The 17786-nt window shown below is 38.1% G+C and overlaps 1 protein-coding gene and 1 non-coding gene across 9 annotated transcripts in view; both read right to left on the bottom strand.

The window, feature by feature from the left end:
- Positions 1 to 226: 226 nt before the first annotated feature.
- The window catches only part of CKAP5 (cytoskeleton associated protein 5), a 53980-nt gene continuing 36420 nt past the window's right edge, over positions 227 to 17786 (bottom strand). For 4 of the 8 annotated variants that reach the window (XM_088057184.1, XM_088057187.1, XM_088057185.1 and 1 more), the window contains exons 26-46: positions 17620 to 17755; positions 16794 to 16882; positions 15899 to 16009; positions 15491 to 15616; positions 14681 to 14830; positions 14093 to 14296; positions 13269 to 13404; positions 12291 to 12484; positions 9918 to 10090; positions 9684 to 9707; positions 8567 to 8740; positions 8011 to 8131; positions 7133 to 7312; positions 6494 to 6681; positions 6029 to 6104; positions 5068 to 5256; positions 4822 to 4956; positions 4234 to 4317; positions 3981 to 4140; positions 2151 to 2305; positions 227 to 960 (exon numbers count right to left, since the gene is read on the bottom strand). In XM_088057184.1, coding sequence (XP_087913310.1) covers positions 706 to 960; positions 2151 to 2305; positions 3981 to 4140; positions 4234 to 4317; positions 4822 to 4956; positions 5068 to 5256; positions 6029 to 6104; positions 6494 to 6681; positions 7133 to 7312; positions 8011 to 8131; positions 8567 to 8740; positions 9684 to 9707; positions 9918 to 10090; positions 12291 to 12484; positions 13269 to 13404; positions 14093 to 14296; positions 14681 to 14830; positions 15491 to 15616; positions 15899 to 16009; positions 16794 to 16882; positions 17620 to 17755 — 3060 coding nt within the window. In that variant the 3' untranslated portion in view covers positions 227 to 705. The remainder of the gene's footprint in view (positions 961 to 2150; positions 2306 to 3980; positions 4141 to 4233; positions 4318 to 4821; positions 4957 to 5067; positions 5257 to 6028; positions 6105 to 6493; positions 6682 to 7132; positions 7313 to 8010; positions 8132 to 8566; positions 8741 to 9683; positions 9708 to 9917; positions 10091 to 12290; positions 12485 to 13268; positions 13405 to 14092; positions 14297 to 14680; positions 14831 to 15490; positions 15617 to 15898; positions 16010 to 16793; positions 16883 to 17619; positions 17756 to 17786) is intronic. The other 4 variants (XM_088057188.1, XM_088057189.1, XM_088057190.1 and 1 more) reach the window with 4 other exon arrangements.
- Positions 7858 to 7968, bottom strand: LOC148183992 (small nucleolar RNA SNORD67). Its single transcript, XR_015773041.1, has one exon. It is a non-coding gene; the product is annotated as a small nucleolar RNA SNORD67 (small nucleolar RNA).

Below are 17786 nucleotides of genomic sequence, written 5' to 3'. Positions count from 1 at the left end.
AAAAAAGCAACTATATGAAAAATGTACTACTGTTCATAGAAGTAAGAGTGCAAAGTCTCAGGACTGCACCCACAGACAGTATATTTCCACTCATCTTCCTTATAGTGTATCCAAACCCCAAGGTTCATGTCAGCTTAGTTCAGTTTTAAGATGCCCAGTCACTAACATTCAGGAATAGAGAGTGACCTCTAACCAGCAGTCACTGCTGTTCCTACAGAGGCTGGTATATAGTTAATGCAAACTTTATTTACAAAAGACACTTAAATTAGTTACTTCATGCCATGTGTCCATACAGAATCAACAGTTCAAGGATTACATGGAGAAGAATTCACAAAATTAAAAGTGAAATCACTAAAGATCTTCTAAGAGTTAAGAACTAGGAAAAGATTTTAAAGACAACTTTACAAATAAAAACCCCAAGTCATGAGAAACTAGTCTGAGCAAGAGGATGGTTGTTTACAGGTCTGTACACTAAAACTAATACACAGACAGCCTTCTATTGTCAAAGAGATGCTCATTGAGAAGCAGATTATGTACAAATACTTGTGCCACAATGACTCAACCCCCCAAAATCCACTGTATTATACATAAACCAGTTTGTATACATTAGGCCTAAATGAGGCCATTTAACTATGAAGACTTCTAGTTTAGTAAACTAAAGCTGAAGACAGCCCCAAGCAACAGCAATACTGTCTCTTTGCATCTCTATTTGCGACTGCTTTTTATTCTCTCCAATCTTTTTTTCAAGTCATCAATATTGGCTGCTGCAGAAGAGGGTGAAGCCAGAGTAGTTCCAATGCCAGAGGAATGAGTCTGATTGGAGTCCAGGTCCAGATGTTGGTACTGCTCCCGGGATTCACGCAGCTGGGAGAGCTTACTATGAAGCATATCTGTAGAGGATGCGACTGTAGGGAGTGTTGGTTTAGAAAGTAGAGACGTCAGAGGGGGTCTGTCTTCCTGCTATGAGGGAGGAAAGAGAAGCGTTAAGACAGTGGTAAAGGCCATATAAAAAGTACAAATCATAATCAATGGCTTTTCATCTCTACAGGAAGCAATAAAAACAGAGGAAAGGGAAGAACACTACAACACAAATGGATCTGGAGCAATAAAGTCAGTTGCTGTCAAAGTCAGAACCATGCAAAGCTAATTACAATACTCAATTCTTATCATCTGAGTAGTTAATGTTTCATTTTATGTCAACAGTGACACAAAGAAACTGGTCTTTCAGATCAAAAAATTCCCCGCAGACTAGAGTTTTACTGAGAGAGACTGCAAGAGTCTTGAACAGCTTAAATTCTAGCACAAAAGAAAAATCCCTGCCTATGTGCAACATCAGCAGACAATGAATTTTCTGGAAGAATGAGAAGAGGAAACTTTAACTGACTGGTAAGACTGAACCTGTCAAAGACTTAAAAGTGTCAATTCATTGTTCTTTTACCAACTGATATATCCATCTGAGTTACTTACCTTGTTACTATCATCTAGGAAACATTTCTCCTTCCTCAGATCTCTAAGCCAATACTCAAATTTGTGTCAAAGTTAAAACAGTGATGCATTTGGGTGACTATTCCTAGAGTGAACATCACTTCTCACATGGCCAAATTCAAATTTCAGGAATTGGCACTAGATTCTTAACACAGAGATCATTGAACTGTAAGAAATTTTGGTCCACAAGTTTCCAATACTAAGCTCATTCACCATTCCTGTAACTCAGTACCCAGACACCGAAAAACTTCAAAGTTTTAATTCAGCTCTCACGATTGTTTCACAGCAGAAAGATCTGGAATTTCCACATCATTCATCTCTGAGGTATTAACTTTTAGAGAATGGTTGTTGTTTGAACCTTTCTGAGACTCAACTTCCCAGCAAGGGAAGATAATAAGCAACAGGCCTGTAGAAACAACTTGCATGTAACACCAGTGATGCAGATAGAGTGGATTGAAATGTAAGCCTACCTAGCCAAGTAATGAGTTTAAAGCCATTTATAATAGAAATAGTGACATGCAGTGAGTAGCCAGGACATGCATAATAAGTGAAATATCATACATTCTGATTGGAATTTGCCTTCTGGCATTTGAGTTTAAAAAAAAAAAAAAAAAGCAAATTAAGTGCCTCCCCAGGGGATTTACAAGTGGTGTCAAGTACAATACCTTTGCGTTGTCAAGGCCACAACGCTGCCTGAGGATTTTTAATCTTTCCAAGTAAACTGAAGGCCCCACTTCCTCCCCATTTGTATTTCCTATAGATGAAGATACAGTGTGGGTAGACGCAGGAACACATGTTCCTTCCATCTGAGTAGAAATTCCTGGAGGATGAAGGGAAGGAAGGAGGAAAGATAAAAAAAAATTAAAACATCAGAAAGGCATAAACCTCTTGGTCAGTTCCTTGAAATAAGATGCAATGGATGAAGAAACAACCAACCTATTATTTTCTAGTTATTTGCATTTGCTAGTATAGACATATGTGGCCTTTCGTGTCCTTGCAAAAGTGACAACTGAAAACCAAGAAAAGAAATGGAGAAATTCAAGGAGTGGCTGCAGAGCAGCTCTAGAAGTGCTGAAGCCAATAGCTGAAGAGAACAGTGTGGGGAGAGGAAGATGCTGATGTGCATCAGCTAATGTCCAACAGGAGAACTGAGAAACTGGCAAGGTAGAAGATATTTGGAGTTGTAGGGTTTTTGGGTTTATCACTAATTCTAACCCATCTTTATCTCTCATTTGTGCAACCTGAAGCTTTTTATTCCAACTCAGTCTCAAAAGAGTGATTTCTGGAATGCACATAACAAGGTTTTTAAAGCTTCCCTACCAAGAGACTAGAAAAGGAATTTACAAGATGAAAAAAAACTTACCCATTATTAAAAGAATTGCAAATTCTAAGACTTGGCATGGACAAGGATTTGTTCTCACTAATTTACTACAAGGGTGTTTAAAATAGATAAAAGGAGAATTAAGGTTAAGCATTTATACCTTACTCTAAATGAAGCACTGCTGCAATAAGGAACAGCAAGTTCTATTATATCAGACCTTAAGTTAGGGAAGGAAAAAAAAAAAAAGACAACTGTGGCATGTAAATTTGGTTTTGAAAACGGTTGAACTAATATTTCTCAGTTGTACAAACTTTCATGATGAAAGGTAGAATTTTCTGTCCTGCATAGTTGGATACATTAGGAAGTTCTGAAAGAATCTCATATCATCTATCTTCCTAAAGGAATCTACAATACAGGGATAGGAGAAGAAGCAGTAGTAGAAAAAAAGCTAAAGTTCCGCAGGACACTATGAAACAAGTAAGAAATAAAAGTTAGTAGAGGTAGTCTTGCTAGACTGTGTATCAGCTTTTACTGTTAGCTAATAACTTGTCACATTCCTTCCCTAATACTTCATTAAATACTCCTTTGTATTTATGTGCAATGAAAAGACTCAGCAACAAGCAGTTTTACAGTAATTCATCCAATTTAAAAGCTAATTATTGGAAAAGGATCATCACAACACAGAAACAGTTAATTTAAAACTAATGTAATTTAATGTTAATGTAATTTAAAATAAGCTTTACAATTACACAGAAAATACCATTACTAAAATGCCTCCTATATGTTTTTAGTAACAAGGTAAAAGAAGAATCTGACAGCGGCTGCTGCTGTTTTAAACCAGCTTTATAAAACCTTGCAGAACCAATTCTTGATACCAGACATATGAAACACAGGCTAATGTTCAACCCACACTACAGGATATGGATTAAAACCACATTTGCCAAGCCTTTCAGATGTTTTCTACATTTGCTGTGTGGTCATAACTTCTGTTTTTGTAAACGAAGAATGCATACTCCCTACAAATGGTGCCTTGTGAAGCAACACAAGCAGCAAGAAAATACATGGCTTGCTTCAGAAATCCATAAATGTATGCAAATATTAATTTCTACCACGAGACAAGTAACTGTTCTATCTCTGCCTCTCATAAACCAATTAGTTTCTCTATAACATGTACCTGTAGAAGTAGCAATGCGTCCTTTCCCTTCCCGTTCTGTTTCTATCAGTCGGAGGCCTCTTTCCACATAGCTTTGGAAGAACTGTGAGGAATTTTTCAGGAAGGGCTCAATGTCTGCATCGGAATATTTCTTCTTGTATTCATACAGTTCTGCCAGACCCTGGGAGGGAAGAGTTGTTATGTATTACTACAACTGCTGCAAACACCATTCTAGTGTATCATGCTCTCTTTCTTGCAGGAAGGGGGCACTCACCTCCTTGGTGTTCTCCTTTGAGCCAATCTTCTTAAATATTTCTGCCAAAATATCATTGACTTTGGCTTTTGAAGCCTTTTCCTCCTAAATAAATAAACAACAGGAGACTTTTAAAACAAAGCAAATAAAACTAAACAGAAATCATGACACCCTCAGACCTGCTAGATGAATACAGAGTTTCCAAGATGAAGAAAATCTTGAAGTGATCAGGGTTCTACATAGACACTTTATACTCAGTATATGAGCAAGGAAGCTGTAGGACTTCTTCCGAGAAGTTAAGTGTTTAAAACCTGCTTTGGATAGGGCTAACTTTTAGTAGATCAGATGCAGTACCATGCAGCATAAAATTTATGCTGCACATTTGAATCTCCTGGAGAGTACCTCATCCTGGGATATGCACAGAATACTCAGGTAAACACACACAGCAAATTCCCAAAACAGCTGCAAATGAAAATTTCACTTTAGAAGAGTATTTCCAATGTTAGTTGCATGTTGAAAAGGGAATTATTTGATATTTCACAAACACAAAATTAAGTTTATTTCTTAAATTACACTCACTTCCCCTGCCAACACATTTTCTTTACTTACTATGCGAGAAGCTCCTTTTTCTGTATCCTTATCAGCTTTTCCAGTCTGGTCCATGGCATGTTTCATTACTCTACAAAGGTGAGCTTCTAGCTCTGACTCATTTTTGTTATCTATCATTGTTAAATGATCTAAGATCTAAAATGAGAAAAAAGGACAATTAAAAAAAAAAAGAAAAAAAAAGGGGAAAGACTCTAGAGACTGCATGAACATCCAGTTTAAAAATATATGACTAGTGATTGCTCTGACCTTGGGCCCTTTCAACTTGCACAGGGTGTGAAGCAGAGTCTTCAATGTCCTAATAGGGAACTCACTCTTACATTGCTTCAGCTTCTCTTTGGGAAAGACCTTCATGAAAATGTGGATATCCAGCAGAATCCGATCCAGATTGATGCTATTAATGGTTTCCGGAAGAAGACGCACCATTCTCCACAGACACTGGAATGAGAGGCTGACTTAAAGCACGACAACTCAAGAAAGAAGCACTTGATTATATAAGGACAAGTTACACAACACTATTACTGAGCCACTTCACTCTGCTAGCACATCATACAGGCACACACTGTGTCTGCTGCTCAAGCTAATTTGCACTGGTACGTACTTTCTTTTTGTAACTGGCTGTACAATATCCAGATCTTTCTTTAGAGCTGATGCATAAGTGAGGTGCTGACTTCTCTACCTATAACAGGAGACTGAACGCCTTGTGTGAAGAAATTTCAGCAGATAATACATATATGCTATGTACACCTACACACAAGTTCTTTAGATTTAACCTCATTAAGAATGCCTGAGCTGTCTTTAAATCATGCCAGCTACAAAAGGGTGTTGTATGGCAAGAAAAGATGGTGCTCATGCTTTAAATGCAGACACTTGTCTGTTCACTCTGCCTGTCAATACAGATGACAGGATACAAGCCAGCTCCAGTCTGGCACTGTTTGAATCCATAGTACAGTGCGGTGCCTAAGCAAACAAGCCCAGCAGGTCACTGTACACCTCTGTGTGCATTTTGTATCCGTGTACTCAAGTTTCTGTAAACTATTAACAGGTATACAGCAGCCTCCTCAAGTTCCTATATGGGACATCTAATAAGATCAGAATTATAGAAGTTTATAATAAATATTTCAAGTTATGGACACTAATATTTTTTAACTCCATCTGTTCTTTCAGGTAAGGCGATTCAGATAAACCGAAATCTCTACTACAGGCTCACCTTCATGACAAGTTCTGCAAACTTAGGAGAACTGGCTGTTGCTAGAAGACTGTCTTGGAGCAAAACAAGCAGAGCACTAGAAGGAATAAATTTATAAAGGTTACACAGAAAAAAAGTGCTATACATGAGAAAAAAAGATGCCAACTCACCACAGAATATTACACCAGTGATTTGGGTTAGTCCAGCAGATGTGCAATAGTTCTCTCCTTTCTAGTATGCTACAAGAATTTAAGATAGTCTGCTGAACTTCAAAGCACAAAGAATCATACTAAACTGGTTTGTTTAGCTTGTCTCCAGCTGTGCAGTCAAATTCTGTTCACCATCAGTGATCATTCCTTATTAGCTAGCTGAATGATTCTACAGGCATCGGTCTTTGCTTACAAAATAACTAACAAACTCAGTCATTCAAGGAATGCAAGAGAACAGGTAAGCAAGAGCAGTAATTGTGCAGTTTTCATTACATACCTCAAGATGTTGGTCTGGTCAGACTTCTCCAGTACTTTAACTACCAAGAGGTTGACTGATCGGATGACCTGCTCACCCTCCTCAAGATCTTCAACTCGAGAATCCAGCATTAATGTAATAAGACCATGCATTAGGTCTTTAAGCACACCAGTGGATGCTTCTCGAGCCAGACTCTCTATCTGAAATAGCTACAGATTGAAGAAAGCGTAAGTTTTCCCTGCACATGATCCTTTAGTATAAGGACTTCTCTAGACTACACTATCAAACCATGACATCTTCCCATTTCCCACAACAGTAAAAACAGTCAAAACACAACTAACTATGAAGAAAGTTACTTTTGCTGTGTGACTTCTAAAAATACTCAGGCCACCAACTCAGCACTCAAAAGGTAAAGAATATTAAACACAGAGGTTAACAGAAGTCTTAGTGGCTGTATCTTGCAGAAGCAGAGACCTTTTCCCCAACTTTTCATTCCCCACCTGTTCTCAAAAGGTGTGTTGATGAGCATTTGGCAACAAACCTTTGTAAGAAAGACTCAGTAGTAAGCTAACCTAGGCACAGAACAGACATTCCATTCTCCCACAACTTCTGCACAGGAGCTGTTTGCTCTTCACCTTATCTTTTACAGAAAAGCCTTACCGTGATCATGCTCCCAATAATACAGCTGTAAAGTCTGACGATCTCATCTTTGTCCAGCTTCTCGTCTGCCATGTGTGTGTTGTATATTAACCGGAGCTGCATAAATGTGGCTATTAGGAACTGGTCAATATGGCCAGACATAGCTTCTGCTTTGTCCTCCTGTTTGAGTACCTCATCAATCTAAGATTTAAAAACAGAATGCTCTAATGAAGTCAACACAATGCAAACAGTACAAAGCAACAATTTAAATAGTGTTCTACAAGAAAGTTTTTGCCATGACCAATCCATTTGCCAAGGCAGTTGTATTCTAAGCTTTCACCCAAAATCAGTAGCTAGAGACTTGTATTGCTAATCCAAACCCAACCACTTACTGATATTTTTAGAGAACTGCAATCTTATCCTGTAGACAAATGAAAACATCAACAGCTGCATTACAGATGCTGAAATTTACAGCTTTATAAAATCCTCTGAACAAAAAAAAAATTTTAAACACTTAACGCCACCATAAATTCATGCAAAAACTATGGGGCAAAACAATTCTTCTAAATTTAAACTGTTATAGAGATCCTTGACAGAGGTTAAGTCTCATTGACTAAAACTGGCTTTTCCAAAGTCATAGTACAAATAATTTGACAAAACCAAAAATATAACACAGAAGCATTAAGCATTAATGAAAAAAGCATTAAGTTGTAGAATAAACTTCCAAGCGGAATTTCTATTGCTAAAGCGAGTCAGATGGCCCCTGTGCACTTAGTTTTGTCATCAGGGAGATCCTGAGCAGAGCCCACGTCACCTGACATGATTGCCCCACCACAGTGCAACTCATCACCCTCGCAGGCAAAGTACAGTGTGATTAATTGCTACCTTAATTCACTTACCTGTGTCAGAGCCTGGATGCTTGTATTTATATCACCACTGGCTACTTGGGAAATGACAAAGTTGATAGTAGAAGCTGTGTTACTGTGCATGTCATCAAAGTGAGGGGACACAGCACGGATTCTAAAGGGTTGAACACAGGATAGATTACTTTTTGGAGAGCTACTTTAGTATACACCTAACTGGTGTATTTCAATGATGATTTAGAGACTAGGAAAAATTATTTCATTCTTCACTGAGGATTCTCAAGGAAGGAATCATTCCTTTTACCATGTCTACTGCACTATTTGTAAAGACACTGATGATGCACTTACAAACTCAAGACCCTCTAACTATAAAAATGCCTAAGCAGAACTCACATTTTTCATTAAAAATAACTGCTCTCCAGATGTCAGAAGAGTACAACACATTTTTGTTTTGCCATCTCTTCCAATCAGCTGACATTACCCTCTCATGAAAATAAGTATGAATGTAGAAACTAGCATTATCAATTCACCTTCTCAAAATACTTTTTAGGCAGCCCAGCTGATTTCACCTAGGAGTTAAAACTAAACTCACTTGGGCTCAGGAATCAAGACTGGCTCAAAGATGTCATCTAGTTTGTGCTGTACAAGTGCTGGCATCTCACATCTGACGGTTCCATTGTCATTTTCAATTTCATCAAGATCCAGCTGAAATTCCCGTGGCACTGAATGTGTTGTCTCAGAGTGGCTGCCCATGTTGCGATTTTGGCTACAGAAACCAGGAGATAGTTTTAGTTTATTATACATACAGTGCTTGTTACACATACACAAGAGGCAAGAATATTAGCACTAGTATCCACTGGTAGCCCTAAAGCTCTCATAGTAGCACAGGTTTTGCAGTTTGGATTATATTCAAGCCCCTTAACTCCCTTTGCCTTTCCCCTAGTCCTTAGTAAAACAAACACTGTAGGCTAGAAGAGCAGCTGCTACTTACTTGCCCTCCTAGTTTCTCTTTTAAACCACAAGATGCCCTGTACCTGTGCTAGGTATGCATGGATGGAGATAACTAGCACAGTTTACAGTACTAGGCTACTTTACTTCCTTTACTAGTATAAAGGAATATAACTTTAAAGTTTGAGTGGTCTTTTTTCACCTTTGTTTTTTTAAATAATGGATGGGATGCACATGTACAGAGCAGCCTTGCAAGCTCCTCTGAGTCTAAGACTCCCAGCATCCCCTCATGACCTATGCTGCATATCAGATTTTTCAAGGAAATACTTTAATACATAGCTCTCAGCACAGATTTTTATTCCCAAACAATGAGCAGGTGGCAAGGAACAGTTCCTGAGCTTTCTGTTTCCGGTACTCTTGCCCCAGGCTCTACAATTCACACATGCTTATCCATTTCTATGCTTTGTGTCTAACATAACTAGAACAGGGCCCAACAAATACCAAGTTAAATGCAACTGAAAGTTCTCCCAATATTTTGAACAGTTGCTTAATGTGGAAGTGCCATGTCTGTCTGCAGCTTTATCTACAGTCACCTTGGCAGAAACCCGTATTTCTGTCTTCTTTCTTTTCTTTAATTCAGAGACTTGTAAATAACCTAGAACTAACCATGGAAAACCCATCACCCTCAGGAAGGGATGGCTAGGATAGAAATTGAAAGATACAAGAGCCTTGCTACCAAGGAGTTAGTGGGCAGTACTTACATCCTATAAGTGCGATACATAATTCTGTCCATGGAGAAGCAGTGAAAAAAGGCACAAGACCATTTAGAAAGATTTAAAGACAGACAAGACAAAAAATTTCAGACATTTAGATTTATATTATTTGGCCATTTTTCACAACATGCAAAGATGATGATACAGGAACTAAAATGACATTGTCAGACATATTGGCACATACACTATGCAGGCAAGAGACCATAATGTAACATTACATACTTGAGTTTGGAGGACATGTCCTCAGCTTGTCCCTTGCGCATCATGCTGGCGTTGGCACTGATGTTCTGAGTACGCTGGGGTTTCTCCTCTGCCTGTCTCACTGGAGCAGAAGTGGGTCTCTTGGCTGACCGTTTTATTCTTTCCTCCAGCATGCTCATGTCTTTCTCTGAAAGCTGTAACACACAATGCTTTCAACTCAACCTGAGTTGTATGGGTTTTAGAAAACTCAGTCACCTACAGGATTCACACCATACTTATTAGTACAGACTGAAGTTCTCTAATACGAAGGTGGGAATTTTGTCAATGCTACCTCCTAGGAGCAAACTCACCAGGACACTCTGGACTCAGGTGCTACTTCAAGAGCTAACTAACACACGTTGACAAGCTGTAATACAGAATACACCTATTTCTAGCCCACGTAACTTTCAAAAAACAGTACATCTTGAATTCAAACTATAGTACTATCCTGTGTTTGTAGTTGTTGCATGTGTTGCTGCAAAAACCCCAAACAAAAAAAACCCACCCACCTTTCTATATTCGCTATTAGCAGGCCAGGCAGTACTTTAACACTCTAGACCCTGCCACAGAGGCCAGAGTCCTGACAGTTGTCCTGTTCAATGTACTCATAATTCAATATGAACACCAGATCAGGCAACTTAATGCTCCAATTTACGTGCTTATCTACCAGACCAAAGACTACCAATAACTCTATTTGAGCAAAGATAGGTACTACAATTTCATGAGAAGTACTCTCCAGCATCCCCATGATTTAGAAATCTTCCTGAGAACCCACAGATGGGCCATACTGAAGCTCAGAAAATCATGGTTTAAAAGGGCTGAATTGTTCAGGTGCTACAGTTTTTCCCTTACCTTGAAAATTCAAAACTAAACAGACTATCTAGAACTGAGGCAGAAGCAGATTGCACTCTGAGCAATTGTTAAATAGGATGAAAATCTAAAATGTTAATGAAAATGTAACATTAAACCTCATGGGAACAGTTACCAGAGAAAATAAGAGTCACATTAAATTTCAACTTTTCAAGAAGCTAGAAGTTTAAACAAAAAACAAACCAACAAAAAAAAAAAAAGAAGAGGGCAGCCTTGCTTCCCCTGCTTGTCATATTCCATAAAATACCCATCCAATAGCTTGCATGCCCTATGGCATATGACACAACACAACAAAGCTGCAAAGGTATTAAAATATCTATCATATTCCAATCAGTTTTAGTGCTGCTAGAAACATTACCAAGAACAAATCCAGAGAACAGAACTGTAAAAAATTATCTAACCGCTCTTGATTAGATCTCAGATTAGAATTCAGTGTACTTAATCTGATATGCACAGTAAATATAAACACGGTCAACTAGCTTTCCACTGCTGGGCACTGGAAACTGAGTTTGGCCACCTTCAACTTTTACAGTATTTTAGATGATAATAGCTAAGTATGATTTTCAGAGAGCAAAAGAGCAGCAGTACAAAGCGACATAGTACTGACACTTCAAAAATGAAATGCAGTAAGATAAAGCAAGCAATCCAAACTTACAAGACTTCAACTGCAAAGCAATTGGATAAATTTGGCATAAAAAAAAAAGCTGAGGACTTAACTGAGCCCAAACAACTAGCTTTTTTTAGCCAAATAAATTATCCAAATATTCTCAATCAGAGACATTACTTGTACAGTTGATTATAACGCAAGTTACTCTTTATGAACAATTTAGTTCCCATGAAGATCAATGTTTTCCTCTTTTTTTTAATTTCCAGTTTTCTTTTTCATTCATGCACATCCAGGTTACATATACATCTCTTTTATTTGAGACAGGCTGAGAGCTGGGGTTGGGAGCATGCTGAAGAGAAGGCTCTGTGGAGACCTCATTGCAGTCTTCCAGTACCTAAAAGGGGCCTACAAGGAAGCTGGAGAGGAACTTCTAACAGGAGCATGCAGTAACAGAAAAGTGGTAATTAATATAAATTAAAGAAACTAAATTAAATTGGATTAAAATCTCTTGATTGTGAGAATGGCTGAGGCAATGAAACAGGATACCCACTCTCTGAAGTGTTCAAGTGTCTCTGCCCATGGCAGGGGGTTTGGACCTAAATGGTTTTTAAAGACCCTTTCCAAACCATTCTAAGACTTCATATATTCTACAGTCTGGGATTAACCAAATAGCCATCAGAGGATCTATGATGTAGTAAGTTATTTTCAACACTACAAAAATCACAATAACAAGCAAAACAGTGCTAATTCCCTACAAAAGTGTAAGGACTTAAAGAAAAACCAAACCACCAAACCCCGAACAAAAAAATCAATAAACCAAACCAAGCACAACACCCTAACCCCAAATCCCCCATAAACTTATTTGCAGTTATACTGACATTTCCAATCAGCTTGAACACTTGGTCACCATGGACGTTGTAGACGGTCACAATGGTATTCAGTGCAGCGTTGCGCACAGTGTTGTCTCGGTCACCGATGTGAGTTGCCATTTCTTTTAAGGCTTTCCCTGGAGTTGGCTGGCATACATTCATGCCATACGATTCAACCAGACATCCAAGCTCTTCCAAGCATTCTAAAAGAAGAAAATAACATATGCACTTTCAGTTTTAAAACTGCTGGGGAAAGAGCACTCCCAATTCCTGTGTTGCTTGCACAACTTGAACGTTTACTGTAGAGAACTGCCTATCATAAAGCTGATGATAGATATACTGCAGGTGATTTATGGGATCAATAGTTAGCTACAGCAGACCGCTTCACAGATAGTATCTAAAAGCTGTCAGTCACTCCTCTACACTTCAAGTATTTCCCATGTATGAGCAATGTTACAGTTAGCATCACATTCAGGTAAACAGGTGTGAGCTGGCAATACTATATTATGTATAGAATTCAACTTTCTGCTTATACCAGGATAAGATATTTTCCAAGTGACAGGTAGTTTGAACTACAAATACCACAACTTTATTATAGACATTACTTGTGGTGAGACAGATGTACAGTGTAGAGACATGTCTTGATCAGATTAACTGATTCCCCTGCTGAGTAGGAAAATAGTATTGTCACTGTTCTCCCCAGCACTGTTTCACTAAGAAAACAAGACTACTCAAAGGACTCATAATACTCATAGCAACTCAAGACATTACTTATCTTTGGGGGGGACAAAGACACCAAAAAATAAAAAGCAACATGTAGCTACTTGAAATTCTGATCATTTAAACACTTACAAACATCTGCATAAAATGCCATGTGCACACAAATCTTACATCCCACCCAACATTCTTATGCTGCGTTTTTCAATATGTAAGCCAAAGCAATTTCAAGTACTTTGCACATGTGCAGTTCAACAGGCCATTTCCTACCTGCACGTTGTTTGGAGTTTTTTGATTTTGTCCCCTCCATGATAAAAGGGAACATCTTGCTGGCAGGATAGATGAGACACATTCTGTTCAGAATTGCACGTACATCCTTACGGATGACATCTTTCGGTTCTCCTACCTAATGGAAAATTAATTTAAAAATAAAAATTAAAAAGAGGGGAAGAAATACAGAATATTTTATACCATCCCATGATACTTTTGACTACTCTAAATAGTCTTAGGAAAGCCAGAATCATTCTTAAGGTAAAATCCCTTTTTTGTCAATGGCTTTTAATGGGTAATATGCAATATAGAATCATGAAAATGAGAAAAGACAACCTTAAGATCATTAAGTCAAACTGTTAAACCAACACTGCCAAGTCTACCACTAAACCATGTCCCCAGGTGTGACATCTACATGTCTTCTAAATACTTCCAGTGATGGAGACTCAACCTCTTCTCTGGGCAGCCTGTTTCAGTGATCGACAACCCATTCAGTGAAGAAATTTTTCCAAATATCCAAAGTCTCCCCTAGAACAACTTGTGGCCTTTTTGCTCTCATTCTATTCAACTGTTACTTGACAAGACAATACTAACACCCCCCTCACTACAACCTCCTTTCAGGTAGTTCTAAAGAACACCAAGATCTCCCCTGAGCTTCCTTTTCTCCAAGTTAAAAAAACACAGCCTTTTGAATCTCAAACCAGCCATCAACTGGATTTAACTCCATTCACAATATATTTAGAATGAACATGCTGCCATGTTTGATAGTCATCTGCCATATTCCTCATGAAAAATAACATTAGATTCAGTAAAACAAATTGTACCTTTAGGATAAGATATGGGATGAAAGAGGATGCTTCATTTTCGGTGAGGTGATACTCTTCCTGATTCAGCAAATTGAAAAGCAATTTAAGGTATTCAAGTGTTTTCATCAAAACACTTGTGTTGGTATCAAAGAACCTCAGGGTAAGCCATTTTAGGATCAAATCCAGGCAGCTGATGACTCCATCTTTTTCACTCTCCAAGTGCTTGAAGAAAGTGAAAAAAAAAAAAGGTTATGTAAATGAAACACACATATACATTGTTCAAGAAGAAAATAAACTAAGCTATGTCTGGTAAGAATCTACATTTATTGGTAGATTCTTAGAACCATACATACTGACTTAACTTACATGGCTTTCTGAAATTCTCAGAGAAGTCTCTGGTGAGGAAATTTTCCCTTCTCCCAGGAAACAGTATTAATACCAACTTCGTCATACCTCTCAAAATTACTTCTATGTATGTTTAAGTTTCAACTACACAGAACACTGACCCCTGGCTCCTCAAAGAATTTCTGTTTTAATTTAAGCAGTATTTTTCACAGCAGAGAGTAATTCTATCAGCCTCACCTTCTACCACAAATCCAAACTCACCTCAATCATAACAGTAAGTGCTTTGTTGTGGTGCTGGAAGTCTGCATGAAACATCTCATCCTGTAGCCATTTGGCCACACAAGTGGACATCTGAGTTTTTAGCTGTTCAATATATTCATCACGGGGAGTAGTGAAATTCCACTTTAACACCTGTAAAAGGCAGCATTTAGAATTCATGTAAAGCAATACCTTTTCTTCCTGACAGATGCTGCTGACAATCTTTTAATTCTGCTTCAGAATTTGTTTTCAAAGCCTCCTTATTGCCAAGAAGTAATGAAAAATCAGTGATTGCTCAACTTTTTTTTATGTGACAAGTTTTCTTCAGATGGACTAGTTATCCTTATGCCATTATCTTAATGATTATCTCGAAGTCGTTTTTAAGCTCCAGACAGGCCTACCTACTAGCAAGTTACAAAGAACGTGCATATTTTCAATAACAGAATTTCACTAAAATCTGCTATGTTTGGGGCTGCTCAAAATAAGTATATTAAAGCATTTGCAATTTACCCTAGAATTCTGACATTGTACCTGCAAACAATTGACTAAGCTTAATGATACTTCATAACTTGAAAAATGTAAGAAGGCCTCTGGCTTTTATGACAGGGCATAAATGCACAAAATTTGAAAATCAGAAAAGAAACACCACAGTAAGCCCACTATTGATGTATTAAATTCAGCTCAAGAATCAGACTCCAAGAGATGGACAGTGGCTAACGCATGCCACAGTATATTTAATTCTAAATTAAAAACTAAAGAATGCATCAAAAGCCTCCACTTCAAAACTTGTGAATGCATTCTGGTTTTTCTCACCTTCAGAGCTTTCTCTTCTTTCATCCTCTGTTCTTTCCCATTTGGGACAATGATAAAAATAGGGCCTGATTTATCATCATCTTCCTTCAGATTAGGCTTGCTTATCACCTTCTTTCCCTGTACACCCTGAAAGAAGCAAGGTATTAGCAGGCAACACAAGCCATATATATGCCTCAGTCCCAACAACTGCCACTGTTAGATACTAGCCACCCTCATGCTGCCTATGTGTACAAGAGCCAGAGAGAAGCTGAAAGAAAAATGTTGATTAGAAGTTTAAAAGTATGTGCTCAGCCACTGTGGAAGCAACACCCATGACAGTGTGCACAGTAGTACTCTGTGAATTATGACACATCACTCTCAACCAGTGTGCTAGTCACCCATACACATCCCTAAAACTCAACGCGGTACCTGTTTGATAGACTGGCTCTTTGTCAGACTTGAACTGCCCTTGCTGAGGCTTGCATTAGCTTTGGACAGGCGGGCATTACCCTTGGACATATTGCTATTAACATCTGACTGCTGTAAATAAGCCATAGAAAAGTCTTTGCTGTGGATGTGTTAAAAGGTTTGGAATGGAAACTCTTAAGAGTAAACAGCTGTCTGACAGAACACTGCATTGACTTCAGCAAACCTACAACATCCTTCAAGGTTTGCTCTGCTCATTCTTGCCATGAATATGGACCTACATCAAATGTTCCTGTTACAACACTACTTCAGACAATGGAGACAACGGGAGTGCAGAACAATTTGGGTTATTTTTAGTTACACACATAGGACAAACTTTATTATTAACAGCAAAAAAAATTTACTGTAACACAACAGGAAAACCTAACCAAAAATTGACCGTAATCAGTTGAGATTATTATTTTTTTAAGCATACTCCTTCCCTTTTTTCCACTTTTGATTGAGAACTTTTTACCCTTCATTCAGTAAGGCAGAGGTTAATTTCTTTTTATACATGGGTTCAAAATCAACATTCAAGTGTAACATTTGACCTGAAATGGTAAGAATGAATTCTCAATAGCACAAAGTTGAAGAGGCCAAGAAAACTTGGAACAAACAGAAATGCTCACAAGACTGATTTTTGATAATATGCACTTTAGGAATTAAATAGGTAATGACAAAAAGCAGTGATCAGGTAAGTGATACAGGAATGCCTGTCATTTCAGAGATCAGACAAGCATGAAGAATTTTAATAAAAGTTGTCCCTAGCAAGGACTACACTTTTCTACCTACAAGATATTAACAAAACACAGCTACTAACTTCATAAAACTGATTTTACACAAAATACAATCAACATACCTTAGTTTTAGAGGAGAGTCCTCCTGCTTTGGCTTTTTTGAGATCAGGCTTGGGTTCCATGGTATTAGACCCCAAATCATCAGCAAATGCTGGAGAAACAATTGACCATTTAAAGTTATCTAGAAGCCTATTTTAGGTTCTAAGTTTTCTGTTCTTAGGGCATAAGAAAAACTCTTTGTGGATACAATATGCTTAATCACACATATGTCTGTGGACTTTAGACCCGCTGAAGAAGTCCCTTAAATTCCATGTTAGCATACAAAGTTTTCCTAATTAAGATCATGATATGTCAGCCAATTTGTCATTTTTCAGAACAATTAAAAATATGTAGACATATATACTGTGCAGGCTAATGACTAGAGCTGTAGTTGCACCTGGCTTGAGAAGGCAAGCTAACCCCAGCAAGAAGGAGTACTTCTTCAAATTATTTGTCCCCTAATCCCATCACACAAGCATTCTGGAAGCCCCACAGTGAACTACACTGAGGAAATAGTCCAGAAAAAATAATGTGAAAACATAAAACAAAAATAAATATATTATTAAAATCAGATTAGTATTAGAAAAAAAATCTCTCCCTTTAGACCAGCTTGGTTTTAGCTTCAATACCAAGTAGATATTTACAAGTTTTCAAAGAGCAGCTGACAGATGGCTGTGTGGAAAGGAAACACCCTCCTACACTGGAAGCTGATTCAAATGCAAGAAAGACCAAAACCCTAACTATGCTGAATACCTCTTCTCCAGCTAAGTATGTTTATTCCTCTGGCAAGTCAAAAAGCTTCAAATCCACCATTTTCTCAGTCATTTCCCAAAATGTCAGAGAGGTTACCTGATGCAGGCTGGAATTTGGCTGGAGCTGCTCCTCCTACCACTCTGGAAGATGTTTTAGCAAGAGGAGCTGGTTTGGCTGGCATGTTGGCTTTGGCTTTCTCAAGCATGGCCAGTACTTGGTCTTTGGAAGTTGGCTAGAGAATAAAAAGAGCAAAAAAGAAGTGA

The sequence above is a fragment of the Pseudopodoces humilis genome, chromosome 7 (genome assembly GCF_049639895.1).
Source record: "Pseudopodoces humilis isolate 2021_Gansu_Grassland_sample_001 chromosome 7, ASM4963989v1, whole genome shotgun sequence".
In the NCBI taxonomy this organism is placed as follows: Eukaryota; Metazoa; Chordata; class Aves; order Passeriformes; family Paridae; genus Pseudopodoces; species Pseudopodoces humilis.
Note: the sequence above shows the minus strand (reverse complement) of the source record. Positions and strands in the feature narration are given on the sequence as shown.